The sequence below is a fragment of the Bufo gargarizans genome, chromosome 8 (genome assembly GCF_014858855.1).
Source record: "Bufo gargarizans isolate SCDJY-AF-19 chromosome 8, ASM1485885v1, whole genome shotgun sequence".
NCBI classification, from domain to species: Eukaryota; Metazoa; Chordata; class Amphibia; order Anura; family Bufonidae; genus Bufo; species Bufo gargarizans.
Window position 1 is genome coordinate 106744788 of NC_058087.1, and position 20585 is coordinate 106765372.

At 42.4% G+C, this 20585-nt stretch overlaps 1 protein-coding gene across 10 annotated transcripts in view; it reads right to left on the reverse strand.

Moving 5' to 3' along the window:
* The window catches only part of LOC122945246 (asparagine synthetase domain-containing protein 1-like), a 178292-nt gene that overhangs the window by 18665 nt on the left and 139042 nt on the right, over positions 1 to 20585 (reverse strand). For 3 of the 10 annotated variants that reach the window (XM_044304251.1, XM_044304253.1, XM_044304250.1), the window contains exon 4: positions 1908 to 3399. The exons of 3 other annotated variants lie outside the window; for them this stretch is intronic. In XM_044304251.1, coding sequence (XP_044160186.1) covers positions 1908 to 3317 — 1410 coding nt within the window. In that variant the 5' untranslated portion in view covers positions 3318 to 3399. Of the gene's footprint in view, positions 1 to 1907; positions 3400 to 19125; positions 19204 to 20585 lie in introns of those variants that run through there. 4 more of the 10 variants (XM_044304254.1, XM_044304252.1, XM_044304258.1 and 1 more) reach the window with 3 other exon arrangements.

Sequence of the window (20585 nt, forward strand, 5' to 3'; positions counted from 1 at the left end):
GCGGGATGAGGTGATGGTTTTATTGGTACAATTTTGTGAGACATACGCGTTTTTGATCACTTGGTGTTGCACTTTTTGTAATGTAAGGTGCCAAAATATATTTTTTTATGGTGTTTATCGGACTGGGTTGATCATGTGATATATTTATAGAGCCGGCCGTCACGGACGCGGCGATACCAAATATGTCTATTTTATTTATTTATTTTTTCTATTTATAACTTTTTTTTTTTTTAAGACTTAAAAAAATAATAATTTTTTACACTTTGCTTCCCCCCCACTGTTGATTTCTCCTGTAACAGAAGAAATGCGCCGCCCCCCCTCCCCTCCCAGCTAACCGACACAAACAGAATGCACTGCACGTCAGCTAAGTGGGGACATAAAATGTAAACCAGCTATACATGAAAAAACATACATAAACAGCTGGTACAGTGGACCTGGCAACATGAGAAACGCCCAATTATATTGCCAGGTCCACTGTCCTGTTGTTTATGTAGGTTTTTGGCTCTTTATATTTGACCCTACTTTGGTCTGTCTTTATTTATTCAGCGGCCTGACCTTATACTATATATTTTCCTTATGTCAGGCATAGGATAATTCATGTATAGCTGGTTTTGTCCCCACTTAGCAGACGCTCAGTGGATTCTGTTTGTGTCGGTTACTTTCATCATTTTGTATACCGCACCTTGTTCTATTTGTATACAATTTTTAAATGTGTGTTTGTTGGTGTCTAATAAATTTCATATATTTTATTATTGACTAATTGTTGGATGTGCATTTATGGGGTGGTTCTTTTGACCTCTCTTGCGTCAGGTGTTTTTGTTCTATCCTCAGAATAGGTCATCAATCTCAGATCAGCAGGGGTCTGACTCCCAGGACCCCCGCCGATCAGCTGTTTGAAGAGGCTGCAGCGTTTAGGCCTCTTCCTACGCCAGTCACATCAACATATGTTAGTCATATGGCCTAGCACAGCTCAGTCCCATTCAAGTAAATGGGGCTGAGCTGCAATACCAAGTACCGCCACTATGCAATATACAGCACTGTGAAGAGACCACTGCGCGTACCGGAGCTCTGGTGAGAAAAGAGGTCTCTTAAAACAGCTGATCGGTGTAGATCCCGGGAGTCAGGCCCCCGTTTATCTGATATTGATGACCTATCCAGAGAATAGACCATTAATTTAAAATTCCTGGATAATACACTGTTTAGATTACATGGTGAATGTTGTACAAACATTTCCCAGATAATAATGGAAAGAATGCTGTGTTTTTTTAACCCCTTCCCAACATTTGCCATATATTGATGGTATAATGGCGGAAGGAGAATATGGAGCTGGATAAGGAGCAACACTTGCCTCATACGCAAGAATGCTGGCTGTGTAATACAGCTGACTCCTGCCCACAGTAACAGGGATTAGCATAACTCCAACCCCTCAGATGTTACTGTCAATCCAATTTCCCCTCATTCACCCATTTACTACTGAAAAAATTATATACAATTTTACCACCACATCCTTAATTACTGGCTCTATAAAAATATCACATGATCTACTCCATCGGGTGAACGCTGTAAAACTGTGCTAGAACAGCCATTTTTTTTTGTCTCCATGTCTTACAATAAACAAATAATCAAAAAGTTGTATGCACCAGAAATGGTCCCGATGAAAACATCACTTTGTCCCTCACAAAAGACCATTGCAGAAAAATTTAAAGACAACACAAAAACATGTTTTCTTTTATTGTGTAAAACTGAACAAAACAAAAAAACAAAAATAAAAAAATAAACATATTTGGTTTCGCTGCGTCCATGAAGACTAGCTCTATAAAAATATCACATGATCTACCCTATCAGGCAAATGCTGTAAAATAATAAACAAAACTGTGCCAAAACAGCCATTTTTTTGATTCAGTTACCTTAGATGTGCTGGTATATGGCTTTATTTCACCTTTGCATTTCAGCATGCCAATTCCTCTGGCAGCAAACCAAACTGCACAGCCAATACTGTCATCGAGAACAGTGTTCAAAGGTTGTACCAACTGCGAGATATGTTTATGCCTCATTTGCTTGAGTTCTTCAGGTGTGACATTTATTTCAACAAAATTCCAAATTCTTCTCGGGTTTAAGGTTTTAAGTTCTTCCAAACCCAGCTTGCCAGTGATTCGATCAGGAACATCAAAAGGACTTGTGTATTTACAAGTTTCAGCATTGTCTTCACGTGAATATGTAGTGCTTTGTTTCTTTTGCAAGCGGCATTTTTGGGTTTTTACTTTTTCAGCCTGCATCATAAATGCAACATTGAGTAGGTCAATAGGCTCGCATGATGGAATGTGTCTATCTGCAAGAGCAGCCAACATCATTGAATCAATTCCACCAGAAAAAAGAATTGCAACATTTGCTAGTTTGGTTTCTGAAGTCAAGGTATCGTTTACTCGTGGTAGACATAAAACACGTTTTCTCACAGCTTCACTTAGAACTTTTATAAAAGATTCAGCATTTCTCTTATGTACTTCAGAGATCAGCATTTTAAGGTCTTCTAAGCCAACGCGGTTAGAAGGTGCTTGGCGGTTTGACTCTGGCAGTGATTCAGGAATTTCTCTATTTAATAGAGTAACTGGAGCAATAAGACTGCCACCCCCATGTTTAATTCTGGATATAAATTTTTCAAGATTATTTGAAATGTATGTTTGTCCTTTTTTCAGTTGTTCCCCTTCTGTAGTAGATATCCATGAATACAATGTTAAACTGATTGATTTTAATTCCATACAAGAGCTTAAGTTACACTTAAAAATACCAACTGCTGGAACCTCATGCCACTGTATACCATCTTCACAATTAAATTCAGTTACAGAAGTGAGACACAGTGCTTCTTTGGGGGTATCCCCAAATCTCCACAAAAGACTGCGGCGACCAAAAAAATCTCTTCCAAACCAAAGATTATGCTTTTTTTTCTCATAGTAGATGAAAGCCCAAGGCCCTTGTATTTTGGAAATGAGTGACAATGTATCATGTTCATTGTCACAAGAAGTAATATGCTGAAACATTACTTCAGTATCATTACTAGTGTCTGGAACATGAACTCCCCCAAAAACTTCTCCATTCCAAAGAAATATATTGCCATTTCTATCTTGCAGAGGTTGAGGAGTCACTTGTCCTCTTAAATGAAGAACATGACCTGAGAAAAAACAGCTGTACTTGTGAGAAAAATCTGTCTCTAACAGTTCATGGCTGCTGTTGGGCCCTCTACGTCTTAAATTAATGGCATCCTGACAGGAGGCTTTAACTACATCGGTGGTCAAACTGACAGTACAGCATATTCCACACATCTTGGCCAGCTGAAAGATTAATTGTTGGATTGCAGATTTTCAGAAATCTCCCGATGAATAGGTGTCATGTCATCCAATTTCTCTGTCAATTAAAAACATGGTTAGTTAAATTCATGTTTTTTATTCATTTGGTTACAGCTACAAAGATACACATCCTACTCTAACAGGGTATACCCACGTGGGTATAAGATGCACTATGGATTTTGCATTGCAAAGGATAAAATCTGAGGTGGAAATTAGCAACATAAAACTGACATGCTGCAGACCTAATGGGGTTCTGCACCTTTGTAATAAATTTTGGGTCTCCCCCACCACCTGCTGGGCCTGTGAAGGGAAGCATACTTACAGTGGATATAAAAAGTCTACACACCCCTAAAATGTCAGGTTTCTGTGATGATAAATCATTTCAGAACTTTTTTCACCTTTAATGTGACCTATAAAACTGTACAACTCAAATGAAAAACAAGCCAAAATCTTTAAGGTAGAGGGAAGAAAAAATAAAAACATAAAATAAAATGGTTGCATAAGTGTGCACACCGTTACCCAGTTCAGTGCACATGACGTACCGATACGGCATGTTGTCCCAGTACTTAAGGACACGTGACGTTCCTGTACGTTATGTTTAGTTCCCGGTACCTGCTCAATTTCAGACCTGCGGTTTGCTGCGTTTCAGGGATATTCGGGTCTCTGGGCATCCGATAACCCGGAACAGGATGGTGATCGGTGGTGTGATAATACACCACCAATCACCATCCTGCGATCCTGAGAGGTGATGTGACATCACCTCTCAGGATCGCCTCTCACTGGTCGGCTGTAGGGGCGGGAAGTTCAAATTACTGCAGCGCTCCTCTCTTCCCCTTTTCAGTACGGGAGCCAAGGAGAGAGGAGCGCTGCACGTCGGATATCAGAGCCAGCACCCCCATCTGTGCAGGGATCGTCAGAAAGCACCCCATCTGTGCACCCAGGTATTTAGGGAAAGGTTAAGTTAGGCAGAGATATTCAGGGAAAGTTAGTGAGAATAAAAAATAATCTTTTTTTTTTTTTTTTTTTTTTTTTTTTTTGCATCACCCTAAATCGGGTGCCTGGGGTCCACAGCACAACTGTGTGACCCTAGACCCCCAAGGGGTGCTGCAGCTTGCCCCCTGCCCCCCTCCTACAACTTTTTTTGAACGCAAGCAGTTTTTACATTTTTTTCCCCTGCGTACGCTGACTGTGGCCGGCACTCTTAGCATCCGGCCACTGTTAGCGCATCACACACCCTACTGGTAATCAACTTCAGACGGTTGATCAGCGATTTTTTGTTGTTGTCATGTTTTCAAATTTTTTGCCCCTTTTTTTAGTTATTTTTTTTTTGTCTGTTAGGTTTAGGGTAAGTTCGCGAACGCCCCCACACACGCACACCAAATAAAGTTTATCACGCACGCATACACACTCCCCTATCGCCCGCCGGATGTTCTCGGCGTAAGGACGAGGATGACCCCACTTTTCTTTTGTCGTTCTCATAATCTAGCGATGATGATGATGAGCTCCCAAGGTGGCGGAGACGCCGCCAGGCAAAACAAGGGGACCGCCATGCTAGGGACCCTGTGGCCCACACTAGCACGAGCAGCTCTAGGGCTCGTACTAGTTTTCCGGCCCACCAGTTAAGTCCACCGGAGCAGTGAACTTGTCTGGTATACCCCAGAGCATTTTGAGCATGTGATTCCTGATTTTGTAGGCCAACCAGGAATCCAGATTTCAACAGTGGGCTTCACTGAATACGACTACTTTAGTCTTTTTTTCAGTGACCACTTTGTAAACAATGGTGGCGCAAACAAACTTGTACGCCCAACAGTTTGTTGAGCAACATCCGGGCTCCTTTTTGGCTAGGCCCGGTGGCTGGACTCCGGTCAGTGCAGCCGAGAGGAGGACGTTTTGGGGCCTCATGCTGCACATGGGCCTAGTCAAGAAACCTAGTGTCAGGCATTACTGCAGTAGGGATGTCCTCTACCAGACCCCACTTTACAGTACGCCCGTGACACGCTCCCAGTTTGAGGCCATCCAGAAATGCCTGCATTATTTAGATAATGCAGCATGTCCCCCCCCCCCCTTCCCCCCCCCCCCCCCCAAGGTGATCTGCCTATGATGGCCTGTACAAAATCAGGCCGGTCATCGATGACTTTGGGGCCAAATTTGTACAGGCCTATGTACCTGGACGGGAGGTCGCAGTTGATGAGTCTCTCACTGCTTTCAAGGGGAGACTCCTTTTCCGCCAGTATGTTCCCTCTAAGTGGGCGAGGTATGGGGTGAAGCTGCACAAACTTTGTGAGAGTACCTCAGGGTACACTTACAAGTTTCGTGTGTAAGAGGGCGAGATTCCTGTATTCAACCCCCAGAAGGAAACTTGTGTGGGTACTTAGCAGGAAACTTGTGTGGGTACTTATGCACCCACTGCTAGATAAGGGTTACCACCTGTACGTAACTTTTATACTAGTATCCCCTTGTTCCAGTCCCTCGCCGCCAGATGCACGTCCGCTTGTGGGACTGTGCGGAAACATCAACGCGTCCTCCCTACCAGGTACCTATCCCCAGGGGTGCGACCCGTGCCCTTACCAGTGGAAACCTGTTGCTGGTCAGATATAAGGACAAGAGGGATGTCCTTGTACTGTCCACAATTCATGGTAACAGCATCACCCCTGTCCCTGTGTGAGGTACCGCGGCAACAGTCCTCAAGCCCGATTGTACAGGTCCTTCTAAAAAAATTAGCATATTGTGATAAAGTTAATTATTTTCTGTAATGTACTGATAAACATTAGACTTTCATATATTTTAGATTCATTACACACCAACTACAGTAGTTCAAGCCTTTTATTGTTTTATTATTGATGATTTTGGCATACAGCTCATGAAAACCCAAAATTCCTATCTCAAAAAATTAGCATATCATGAAAAGGTTCTCTAAACGAGCTATTAACCTAATCATCTGAATCAACTAATTAACTCTAAACACCTGCAAAAGATTCCTGAGGCTTTTAAAAACTCCCAGCCTGGTTCATTACTCAAAACCGCAGTCATGGGTAAGACTGCCGACCTGACTGCTGTCCAGAAGGCCATCATTGACACCCTCAAGCAAGAGGGTAAGACACAGAAAGAAATTTCTGAACGAATAGGCTGTTCCCAGAGTGCTGTATCAAGGCACCTCAGTGGGAAGTCTGTGGGAAGGAAAAAGTGTGGCAGAAAACGCTGCACAACGAGAAGAGGTGACCGGACCCTGAGGAAGATTGTGGAGAAGGACCGATTCTAGACCTTGGGGGACCTGCGGAAGCAGTGGACTGAGTCTGGAGTAGAAACATCCAGAGCCACCGTGTACAGGCGTGTGCACGAAATGGGCTACAGGTGCCGCATTCCCCAGGTCAAGCCACTTTTGAACCAGAAACAGCGGCAGAAGCGCCTGACCTGGGCTACAGAGAAGGAGCACTGGACTGTTGCATGTCATTCGGAAATCAAGGTGCCAGAGTCTGGAGGAAGACTGGGGATAGGGAAATGCCAAAATGCCTGAAGTCCAGTGTCAAGTACCCACAGTCAGTGATGGTCTGGGGTGCCATGTCAGCTGCTGGTGTTGGTCCACTGTGTTTTATCAAGGGCAGGGTCAATGCAGCTAGCTATCAGGAGATTTTGGAGCACTTCATGCTTCCATCTGCTGAAAAGCTTTATGGAGATGAAGATTTCATTTTTCAGCACGACCTGGCACCTGCTCACAGTGCCAAAACCACTGGTAAATGGTTTACTGACCATGGTATTACTGTCCTCAATTGGCCTGCCAACTCTCCTAACCTGAACCCCATAGAGAATCTGTGGGATATTGGGAAGAGAAAGTTGAGAGACACAAGACCCAACACTCTGGATGAGCTTAAGGCCGCTATCGAAGCATCCTGGGCCTCCATAACACCTCAGCAGTGCCACAGGCTGATTGCCTCCATGCCACGCCGCATTGAAGCAGTCATTTCTGCAAAAGGATTCCCGACCAAGTATTGAGTGCAGAACTGAACATAATTATTTGAAGGTTGACTTTTTTTGTATTAAAAACACTTTTCTTTTATTGGTCGGATGAAATATGCAAATTTTTTTAGATAGGAAATTTGGGTTTTCATGAGCTGTATGCCAAAATCATCAATATTAAAACAATAAAAGGCTTGAACTACTTCAGTTGGTGTGTAATGAATCTAAAATATATGAAAGTCTAATGTTTATCAGTACATTACAGATAATAATGAACTTTATCACAATATGCTAATTTTTTTAGAAGGACCTGTATAGTCGATATATGGCAGGAGTTTATCTCTCTGATCAAGTCCTCAAGCCATATAATGCCATGCGCAAAACCCGGGCATGGTACAAAAAAGTTGCGGTCTACTTGGTACAGGTGGCCTTGTACAACTCTTTTGTGCTGTCCCGGAGCGCTGGCAACACAGGGACAGTTCTGTGAGGCAGTCCTCAAAGACCTGATCGTTTCTGGCCGGGAAAGAGCAGGCTAGAGTACCTCGGGAACTGGAGGCGCCCGGATCGTCCCTGGCCAACACTTTCCAGGTGTGGTCCCCCATACTGGAAAGAGGGGATGGGCCCAAAAAAGGTGCAGAGTGTGTCACAGGAGGGGGATATGGAAGAACACCACTACTCAGTGTGATCGGGCCTCTGCATTATTGGTTGCTTCAGGGAGTACCACACTTCCATGGAGTACTAAATTTATATCCCAATTTAGCCACTGACAATTGGATAAAAGTTAAAAAAAAAGTTCTCAGACTTGAGACACTAAAATTCTAAAAAAGTTCAAAATTATTATTTAGTAAAACTAAAATAAAAAAATTGACATATTAGGTATCGCCGCGTCCGTAAGAATCTGCTCTATAAAAATACTCCCCCCGCCAAACCCTCAGATGAACACAGTCAAAAAATAAATAAAATAAAAACGGTGCAAAAAAAGTTTGTCACCTTACATCACAAAAATTGTAATAGCAAGTGATCAAAAAGTCATATGCCCCCCCAAAATAGTGCCAATAAAACAGTCCTCTCATCCCGCAAAAAATTAGCCCCTACCTAAGATAATCGGCAAAAAAAAATATATAATTATATTATAAATATAGTGTAAAACATGGGTGTCAAACATGCGGCATGCGGCCCGCAATGAATATCTTTGCGGCCCGGCAAAGATATTCATTGCTGTGGTTACCTGGAGGCGGGCGGAGATAAAATAAAAAAGTCAGAGGCGGTCCAGGAGCGGTTGAAGGATGGCGGTTGTCCCGGTATCGATGCGATACCAGGATTTCCATTTTTTCGATACTGGGCTGCGCTTCTGCGCAGTCTAGTATCTCTGAACATGAGCGCGCTGCTATCGGCGCGCTCATGTTCTCTCAGCAGCACAGGGAGAAGGAAGCTGTCCTCCCTCCCCCTGTGCTGCTGCCGCTGCCACCAATGAAAAGAGAGGGGGGGGGGGGGGAGAGGGGCGGGCGCACTGCTCCACTAATGAGGAGAGAGGGGCGGAGGAGGGGCGGGCGCACTGAGCCACCAATGATAGGACTATTCCCATTTCCCACACAGAGCGGCGCCCAGCGATGTCTCAGCACTCACCATTAGTCCTGGGCGCCGCTCCGTTCGCCCGCAGTGCCCCATTACTGTCTCCTCTCCTGCTCCACATGCTGCTGATTACTATCGGAGCGATGGGGGGGGGGGAGACATCAGCTTCACTAGTGGGCGTTCCTTCTCCCTGCGCTGCGATTGGACAGCGCTACAGCCAGGAAGAAGGAACGCCCACTAGTGAAGCTGATGTCTCCTCCCATCGCTCTGATAGTAATCAGCAGGAGAGGAGACAGTAATGGAGCACTGCGGGCGAACGGAGCGGCGCCCAGGACTAATGGTGAGTGCTGAGACATCGCTGGGCGCCGCTCTGTGTGGCCTGATAGTGAAAGTCAGTCTTTAACACAATACAGGAGGCGGGTGTCGGCAGCAGAATCGCATTGCCGGCACCCTGCCGCTGACAGGGAGCTGCGATCAGAGGCAGTTAACCCCTTAGGTGCCGCACCTGAGGGGTTAACTGCTGATCTGCCAGTACCAGCCTCCTGTATAAAGCGGTAATTTATCATTGGTGGTGCAGTGTGCCCCCCCTCCCTCAACCCCCCATCCCATTAAAATCATTGGTGGCACAGTGCGCCAGCCCCTCTCAACCCCCCCAGTATTAAAATCATTGGTGGCAGTGGCCACAGGGACCTCTCCCCTCCCCCTCATTGGTGGTGCAGTGGCAGCTTCTGATCGGAGCCCCAGCTGTGTAAGCCTGGGGCTCCGATCGGTTACCATGGCAGCCAGGACGCTACAGAAGCCCTGGCTGCCATGGTAACATCCCTGATGCTATGTGCACAGAGCAGCAGGGACAGTGTGAAGTCCTATTCACCCTGATAGAGCTGAATAGGACAAGGGATGAAAGATCCCAGGTTCTCGCCCATAAGGCTACTTTCACACTTGCATTCGGATCCGCTCATATAATGCAGACGGTGGATCAGATTTTTTTTATTTTTTTTTATGCAGCCCACATAAACTTAAATTTAGTTTTTTGGGCCCATGTTAGCCTTTGAGTTTGACATGCTTGGTGTAAAACAGAAATAAATAGTAGACATATTAGGTATCGCCGCGTCTGTATGAATCTGCTCTATAAAAATACCTCATGACTTAACCCCTCAGAAGAACACGGTAAAAAAATAAAATAAAAAATCTATAGAAATTGTGCCAAAGCAGCAATTTTTTTGCAAATTTTCCATTTTAAACCGTTTTTTCCAGTAATAAAGCAAGTGTTAACAGCCAAACAAAACTTAATAGTTATTACCCTGATTCTGCAGTTTAGACAAACATCCCATATGTGGTCGTAAACTGCTGTATGACCAAACGGCAGGGCGCAGAAGGAAAGGAAACGCCGTATGGTTTCTGGAAGGCATATTTTCATGGCCTTTTATTTTTGGCACCATGTCCCATTTGAAGCCTTCCTGATGCACCCCTAGAGTAGAAACTCCATAAAAGCGACCCCATCTTAGAAAATACACCCCTCAAGGTATTCAAAACTAATTTTACAAACTTTATTAACCCTTTAGGTGTTCAGCAGTTTATGGAAATGGATGATGAAATTTCAGAATTTCTATTTTTGGTAACCTTGCCTCACAAAAATGTAATATAGATAAACCAAAAATCATATGTACCCTAAAAATAGTCCCAACAAAACTGCCACCTTATCCCGTAGTTTTAAAAATAGGGTCACTTTTATGGAGTTTCTACTCTAGGGGTGCATCAGGGGGGGGGCTTGAAATGGGACACGTTTAAATAAGCCAGTCCAGCAAAAATCTTCCTTCCAAAAACCACACAGCGCAACTTTCCCTCTACTGTACGGGCACACGGTAGCGCGTAGTTTACGGCCACATATGGGGTGTTTCTGCTACAGAATCGGGGCAATAAATATAGCATTTTGATTGGCTGTTAACCTTGCTTTATTACTGGAAAAAATTGATTAAAATGAAACTTGAGAATTAAAATTTTTGGGCAAATTTTCCATCTCCATTTGCCAATAACTCTTGTGCAACACCTAAAGGGTTAATAAAGTTTGTAAAATCAGTTTTGAATACCTTGAGGGGTGTAGTTTCTTAGATAGGGTCACTTATGTAGTTTCTACTCTAGGGGTACATCAGGAGGGCTTCAAATGAGACATGGTGTAAATCAGTGGTGCCCAACCATTTCTCATTTAAGGGCCGCACTAGACATGGTATAAATCTCGCGTGACAGAACCAGGTAGCTTTGCCAGAAAGAAATGCAAACACTGTGAGGGGGCACATGCAAGCATTACTATTGTGAAGAGGCAAATATCTGGGCATTTTTTCTGTAAAAGGGGGCACATGTGAGCATTACCAGTGTGAGGGGGGCACATGTGAGCATTACCCCTGTGAAGGGGGCACATGTGAGAATTACCCCTGTGAAGGGGGCACATCTGGGCATTACCACTGTGAAGGGGGCACATCTGGGCATTACCCCTGTGAAGGGGGCAAGTCTGGGCACTACCCCTGTGAAGGGGGCACATCCAGCACTTCCGTTACTTTTGTTTTTCTGCTCAGGTAACTGAGAAGAACAGCATACATTGCGGTGGTGTGAACGGGGCCAAAGAGGTGAGTATTTATGTGTGGGACCATTACTGATCTGAATAACAGTAGATAATTATAGCCAAGTGATAAAGTCCAGTCCAATATGGTGGATCTTCCCTGTACTTTATCACTTGGCACTCTGCACCACACGCATCACACACTGCACCACATACATCAGTGTGATGTATGTGGCGCAGTGTGTGTGGTTAAGGTCATGATCAGGAGAATGGAGCGGTATGAGTGAAATGTAAGGTTTATGGATGCTGTTAGATTTAATGAAGCCATAACACAGAATGTTGTTGGAGAGGGAATGTGTTACTTATGTCCATTATAGGGTTATTAATATAATATGAAAGGAACCAGGATTAAATCAAACCTTACTGCGCTGATGAATGTAAGGGAAAAGGCTAAGGCGTATTCGTATGCCTTAGACTTTTTACAGAGAGTAAAATCGCAACCTCTGCTGCACAGGCCGCATAACACAGCTTCGCGGGCCGGAAGTGGCCCACGGGCCATAGGTTGGGCATCACTGGTGTAAATAAACCAGTCCAGCAAAATCTGCCTTCCAAAAACCATACGGCGCACCTTTCCCTCTACGCCCAATTGTGTGCCCGTACAGTAGTTTACGGCCACATATGGGGTGTTTCTGCAAACTACAGAATCGGGGCAATAAATATAGCATTTTGTTTGGCTGTTAACCCTTGCTTTGTTACTGGAAAAAATTGATTAAAATTGAAAATTTGCCAAAAAATCAAAATTCTGAAATTTTATCTCCATTTGCCATTAACTCTTGTGGAACACCTAAAGGGTTAACAACGTTTGTAAAAATCAGTTTGGAATACCTTGAGGGGTGTAGTTTCTAAAATGGGGTCATTTTTGGGTGGTTTCTATTATGCAAGCCTCACAAAGTGACTTCAGACCTGAACTGGTCTCTAAAAATTTGGTTTTTGAAAATTTCTGAAACATTTCAAGATTTGCTTCTAAACTTCTAAGCCTTGTAACGTCCCCAAAAACTAAAATGTCATTCCCAAAATGATCCAAAAATGAAGTAGACATATGGGGAATGTAAAGTAATAATTATTTTTAGAGGTATTACTATGTATTATAGAAGTAGAGAAATTGAAACTTGGGGAAAAAATCCCAATTTTTTTTTAAATTTTTTTATAAATAAAAATTATTTTTTTTTAATTTCATTTTACCAGTGTCATGAAGTACAATATGTGACGAAAAAAACTCTCTCAGAATTGCCTGGATAAGTCAAAGTGTTTTAAAGTTATCACAACTTAAAGTGACACTGGTCAGATTTGCAAAAAATGGCTTCGTCCTTAAAGTGAAATATGGCTGTGTTCTTAAGGAGTTAAACTAATATTTTGTTCAAGCACCTTTTGATTTTATTACAGCACTCAGTCTTTTTGGGTATGAGTCTATCAGCATGGCACATTTTGACTTGGCAAGATTTGCCCACTCTTCTTTGCAAAAACACTCCAAATCTGTCAGATTGCGAGTGCATCTCCTGTGCACAGCCCTCTTCAGGTCACCCCACAGATTTTTTATTGGATTCAGGTCTGGGCTCTGGCTGGGCCTTTCCAAAAATGTAAAGGGTTTCTATCACCAGAAATACTGTTATGTAGCTGACTGACATTAGCGATGCGCCCATGTCAGCACTACATAACAATATGTTTCTAACGTTAGTCCCTGCAGCCGTTTTTGTAAAAAAAAAGCACTTTTAGTATATGCTAATGAGCCTCTAGGTGCTATGTGGGCGTAAAATCAGCACCTAGAGGCTCCGTCCACTCAGCCTGTATTCCGCCCAGGTCCAGTGTTGTGCCTGCCCAGCTCCTCTTGATTGATGCCACTGTTCCCTGCATCGTTGGCGAAATCCCGCGTCTGCGCCGTTCACTTCTGTCTTCGGTGCAGTGAGTGAATGATGCAATCCTGGTGCCGGCTTCCTCACTGCGCCTGCGCCAACTACGTCACAGTGAGGAAGCCGGCATCAGGAGAGCGTCCTTCACTCACTGCGCTTGTGCCGAAGACCGAAAAGAACAGCGCAGGCGCGGGATTTCGCCAACGATGCAGGGAAACAGTGGCATCAATCAAGAGGAGCGGGGCGGGCACAACACTGGACCTGGGCAGAATACAGCGCGAGTGGACGGAGCCTCTAGGTGCTGATTTTACGCCCACATAGCACCTAGAGGCTCATTAGCATATACTAAAAGTGCTTTTTTTTTACAAAAACGGCTGCAGGGACTAACGTTAGAAACATATTGTTATGTAGTGCTGACATGGGCGCATCGCTAATGTCAGTCAGCTACATAACAGTATTTCTGGTGATAGAAACCCTTTAATCTTCTTCTGGTGAAGCCATTCCTTTGTTGATTTGGATGTATGCTTTGGGTCGTTGTCATGCTAAAAGATGAAGTCCCTCTTCATGTTCAGCTTTTTAGCAGAAGCCTGAAGGTTTTGTGCCAATATTGACTGGTATTTGGAACTGTTCATAATTCCCTCTAGCTTAACTAAGGCCCCAGTTCCAGCTGAAGAAAAAAAAGCCCCAAAGCATGATGCTGCCACCACGCTTCACTGTGGGTATGGTGTTCTTTTGGTGATGTGCAATGTTGTTTTTGCGCCAAACATATCTTTTGGAATTATGGCCAAAAAGTTCAACCTTGGTTTCATCAGACCATAACACCTTTTCCCACATGCTTTTGGGAGACTTCAGATGTGTTTTTGCAAAATGTAGCCTGGCTTGGATGTTCTTCTTCGTAAGAAAAGGCTTTCCGTCTTGCCACTCTACCCCATAGCCCAGACATATGAAGAACACGGGAGATTGTTGTCACATGTACCACATAGCCAGTACTTGCCAGATATTCCTGCAGCTCCTTTATTGTTGCTGTAGGCCTCTTGGTAGCCTCCCAGACCAGTTTTCTTGTCATCTTTTAATCAATTTTGGAGGGACGTCCAGTTCTTGGTAATGTCACTGTTGTGCCATATTTTCTCAACTTGATCTTGTCTTCACATGGTATATCTAATGCCTCAAAAATTCCTTTGTACCCTTCTCCTGACTGATACCCGATGCTTTGGAAGCTCTCTGTGGACCATGGCTTTTGCTGTGGGATGTGACTAAGAAAATTTCAGGAAAGACCAACTAGACCAGCTGAACTTTATTTGGGGTTAATCAGAGGCACTTTAAATGATGGCAGGTGTATACTGACTCCTATTTAACTTGATTTTGAATGTGATTGCTTAATTCTGAACACAGCTACATCACCAGTTAATAAGCAGTTATGCAACCACATTATTTTTTTGTTTTCTTGCCTCCACCTAAAAGATTTCAGTTTGTTTTTCAATTTCAGATTTAAGTTTGTACGTTTATAGGTCACATTAAAGGTGGAAAAAGTTCTGAAATGATTTATCTTTGTCTCATTTTTTTACAGCACAGAAACCTGACATTTTAACAGGGGTGTGTAGACTTTTTATATCCACTGTACCTGCTGGTCGGTTTCAACTACTTCAGTGAGCTGTGCTCCGATCCCCAAGTAACATGTGACCCAGTGATGTGCCACTTGGGGGACACGTTATTGTTGCAGTCAGCCATCAACTGCAGCAGCACACGTAGCCCTCTGTTCATTCCAGAAGTTGACAAAAAGGGCCCACAGCGCAGCAAACTAAAGTAGCTGGAACAGAGCAGTGGGAGCAGGTGAACATGTTAACCTTCACAGGTCCAGCGGGGAAGGGAAGGAGAAAACCCCCTTTAAAATAAGAACGTCATTCAATTTACACTGCAGATTTTTTTTTACACAGAGTGTAGATCAGATTTCATCCACTTTGCTGCTATTGTACACCCAAATATGCAGCATATCCATTCCATGTGTGTGTTCCATACAGGGATTTTCTGGTTTTAAGTAAATGTATTGGTATTAATAAAACCACATTTCAATACAATTTATATCAATGTATGTATTTAAATATGTATGTAATACATATTTACAAACACACAAAATTATAACCGGAAGATTTCCCGACATTTACCTTTTAGGAATGCCACTATAGTCATATAAACTCATCAGTTGCCCCATAGGCTACCATGTGTCCATCCACTCATCTGCACAGAGCCATTAAGAGGAGAAACTGCTGTAATGTTATATATATATATATATATATATATATATATATGCGCTGTAGATCTGCATGGGAACAAAACCATTTTTTCATCTACACAACCCATTGTTCCAGAAACATTTCTTTTTTTAGCTTGTTTTAGCCATTTTAGGAGAATATTAATGCTCTTATATAATTTGTATAAGTATGCTTACAGCTGGGTTCTCATGTTGTGACCACATGGATGTTGTGACCATGTGGATCAGCGCCAGTTTCAAATTTATAGCCACTAAAAGGAGTTTAAATGATAATTAGCGATTTTTCAAGTAAACATTAGTTTACCATGTTGCCATTACCAATCAAACAGCGTTTCACTGAAATGGGGGCAAGCAGCCATCGTTGTTTAGAGGTGTTGTTGCTGCAGTCATTTTACCTGTAGGTAGCACTCTTCGCTAAAAGAACATAGAATGGACCGTGTATTACAGGTTTGCATTTGCCTTAACTCTAACTTTAATTAACTATCATAACACACAGTGAGTCCCCACACTTTTCTTCAGTGCAAACAGAGACCACCCATATGGGTCTTTAGACCAGCAAGTTAAGGGGTGGCAGTCAGACCAGATTAACAATTAAACAAGAATTTTACACTGTTACAGTGGTCCCTCAGCACCCCAAAATAGAAAAATGAAGAAAAATACAGATAAAATAAGTCTTTATATATAACATTCTGAATGCAGCATTTTTTTTTAACAGCATTATAGGCTGAAAAAAAAGACATCCATCTATCCATTTCAGCCTGTTATCCTGCAAAGTTGATCCAGAGAAAGGCCAAAAAATCCCATGAGGTAGAAGCCATTTTTCCTTATTCAGGGGAAAAAAATCCTTCTCTGCTATGTCTTTCTTGTGCAGAGGAGCAGTGCTTGTAACTGGCATGAGGCAGTGCTCTCTGTGTAACTGGCATGTGGCAGTGTGGTGTGTGTAACTGGCATGTAGCAGGGCTGTGTGTGTCAAGGACATATTGCAGCACTGTGTGTAATTGGCATGTTGCAGAGCTGTGTGTGTAATGGAGATGTAATTCAGCTGTATATGTAATGGGCTTGTAGTAGAACTACATATAGAGCTTTGTTACTGGTAAGGAGGCTGCTGATTTGTCAATTTTAGCGGCTGCCGGGCCGCTCGCTGCTCCACTCAGACTACTGTGGAGGACGCCTGTGCTGTGGCGCTGCCATCTTCACTAATATGTTAGATAAATGTAAAATTGTCAACAATTGCTATTTCTGCATGGAAGACATTATAAGGAAAACCAATAATGGTTTCCTTACATAAATAGCAGCCTTATAACGTTATGCAGGATTATGTATTTAAATATATATGAATTACTAAAAAATTTGTATTCCTCCTCGGCGAAAAATACTCCTCATAAATGCTAAGAGGAGAATTTTCACTCTTCTGGAAAAAATTATGTGCGACCTCTGAGTGAAATTTATTTCAGTGATCCCAACAGCCCTGGGACACAATACCATCCATGAGTTTAATTGAAAAACTAAAAATTACATCTTTATGACAGTAATGCAAGTCACCCGTACATACTAAATGGTAAAACGTTCGGTAACACTGACATGGAAAAGGATCTAGGAATTTTTATAAACAGCAAACTAAGCTGCAAAAAATAGTGTCAGGCAGCTGCTGCCAAGGCCAATAAGATAATGGGTTGCATCAAAAGGGGCATAGATGCCCGTGATGAGTACATAGTCCTACCACTTTACAAATCATTAGTCAGACCACACATGGAGTACTGTGTACAGTTCTGGGCTCCTGTGAACAAGGCAGACATAGCAGAGCTGGAGAGAGTCCAGAGGGGGGCAACTAAAGTAATAACTGGAATGGGGCAACTACAGTACCCTGAAAAATTATCAAAATTAGGGTTATTCACTTTAGAAAAAAAGACGACTGAGGGGAGATCTAATTAATATGTATAAATATATCAGGGGTCAGTACAGAGATCTATCCCATCATCTATTTATCCCCAGGACTGTGACTGTGACGAGGGGACATCCTCTGCGTCTGGAGGAAAGAAGGTTTGTACACAAACATAGAAGAGGATTCTTTACGGTAAGAGCAGTGAGAATATGGAACTCTCTGTCTGAGGAGGTGGTGATGGTGAGTACAATAAAGGAATTCAAGAGGGGCCTGGATGTATTTCTGGAGTGTAATAATATTACCGGCTATAGCTACTAGAGAGGGGTCATTGATCCAGGGAGTTATTCTGATTGGAGTCAGGAAGGAATTTTTTATTCCCCTAAAGTGAGGAAAAATGGCTTCTATCTCACAGGGTTGTTTTTTTGCCTTCCTCTGGATCAACTTGCAGGATGACAGGCTGAACTGGATGGACAAATGTCTTTTTTCGGCCTTATGTACTATGTTACTGAAATCCAATTTGCATAATAATTTGGTACGCGGTATATGTACAGTATATACAATGAATATTTCGTTGAGGCTACTTGTACATAACTTACTGAATCAATGCAGTGTGTCATGCAGGCGATCAGATTATGGCACTGCTGAGGTGTTATGGAACGCCAGGTTGCTTTGAAGGCGGCCTTCAGCTAGTCATCATTGTTGGGTCTCTTATCTTCCTCTTGACAATACTCCATAGATTCTCTATGGGGTTTAGGTCAGGTGAGTTTGCTGGCTAATCAAGCCCAGCGATACTATAGCAGAGTCGCGTAGAAAGTACATATATGGTAGAATCCTTTGAAAATAACAATTCTCTGAGGTAAACTGGCTGTATGGTTTTGGAAAATACCATTTAAAATACTGTATAGGGACATTTTGAACTGATAAAAGGAAGTCCCATAACAGAAAACAGGTACAAAAAGTGCATCTCGCCCTCTTTATCTCTGGAGAACCCAGCACCTGTTTTAAGAGGAAAGTACATTTTGCTTTTTTTTTTTTTTGAAATAATGGTCCCAGGGTCTGGCAAAAGAGTAGAGGCACACAGTACAAGCTTTACGTCCAGTGTCAATTTTTCACAGTCTGTGATGGTTTGGGGAGCCATGTCATCTCCTGGTGTTGGTCCACTGTGTTATATCAAGTCCAAAGTCAGTACAGCAGTCTACCAGGAAGTTTTAGACCACTTTATATTTCCCTGAAAAGCTTTATGGAGATGCTGATTTCATTTTCCAGTAGGACTTGGCACCTGCCCACACTGGTAAAAGTAATAATACCTGGTTTAATAAACACGGTATCACTTGTGCTCGACTGGCCAGAAAACTCGGCTGACCTAAACCCCATAGAGAATCTATGGAGTATGGTCAAGAGGAAGATGAGAGACACCAGACTCAGCAATGCACATGAGCTGAAGGCCGCTATCAAAAGAAAGTTGAGCTTCCACAACACCTCAGCAGTGCCACAGGTTGATCGCCTTCATGCCATGCAGCACTGATGCAGTAATTCACGCAAAAGAAGCCCTGACCAGGTATTGAGTGCAAAAACTTTACATACATTTCCATGTTATTTTTTTAATTGGTCTTATATAAAATATTACAATTTTCTGAGATACTAACTTTTGGGGTTTCATTAGCTGTAATCAGCATGCAGTACTTTTTCTCCCCATCTAAAAAAACTGCTCTCAGCAGTAATGGCTGTAAGGGACAAATTCCAACATGAATATACAAATATTATGGCTGATTTAATCGATCTTGCAAACATTCCTTCCTGAACATAAAATTAAATAAAAATAGTAGAATCTTTTCTGTAAGCTGCAGTTGCCTACAGGTATTTAATTATTGCTCTTCTCACATTTAACAAGTGAAAACGCTCTTGTGGATTCCTGGGGGAGGCACAAAGAGGAAGTATTATTTCTTAATCGAACCTTGGGTAAGAAGGCTGGATCTAATCTTAAAACTAGCCTATCATCTAAGACTTTTAAGTAGGGCTCCTGAATAGACTGTGACTGAAGATCCCCTATTCTACAAGTTAAGGTGATTACGATTTTTATTTTTTTAAGCTACTTTTAGAGGTAGGTGTTTTAGACTACATTCTTCCAAGGGTTCAAATAGGGAGGTAAAAAGTCAATTTAGATGAACAATAATAATTATTCGTTTTTCTCTCCCTAGTAGTTGAGACATGATCTCTACCATCACCTTTGTGAATACACTAGGAGCTGAGTAGAGGCTGAAAGAATACACTGAATCTAGAGGGGTCTTATCATTGAGCCCTGAGTTCTCGGTCCTCCAGGTACTAATGAGCGTTTCCATAACCGAAGCGCTCATTAGTATTCGCCCCATAAGATGCATGGGCTTTTTTTCCACGGTATATAGGGGAAAGGATTTAGAAGATTACACCGACTATTTAGCACAGTTAAGAGCAAGTAGCCTCATGGGCTTTCTCCTTGTCTGGCGACCCAAGCTGAGATGTCGAGCATAAGTAAGATTATTCACAATAGCATTAGGTGTAATAGATATCTTCTGCCTGATAACCAGAATGCAGTTTTATTTTTTTCTATTTTATTTAGTTATGTATAGTTGTTATGGGAGGACGGACGAACTATGGTCTGATTATTGCAGCCAGCTGATATATAGCCATTTGTATCCGATTTTCTTTGTATACACATGATCCTCATGTATTTTGTTTATGGTATGTATAATTTTGAAAATCTTAAATAAAAAAATAAAAAATAAACGCTCTACTGGGCTTGGTGCACTAAGTTGGCTTCTGAATAAGTGGAGTTTACCGTAGTTTAAGGCAAGGAGCAAGAAACTAAGGTTTGATAGATTTTCCTTGTGTATTGTTGGCTTGATTCTAGCAAGTTCTTCAACTACAGCAGACAGGACCTAAATCTTAACTCATATTTACAGTTTTTCTTCCTTCTTTACTGTTTATGCCTATTTAACCCTTTCACTACCAGCGCCGTACATGTGCTGTGCATGTGCAGCATGCGTCATTGTGCTGTTCTTTCAAATTTAATTCATACACTGTATTATTATCTCTTCGTTTACTATGTTGTTTCAATGTATTGTTCTCT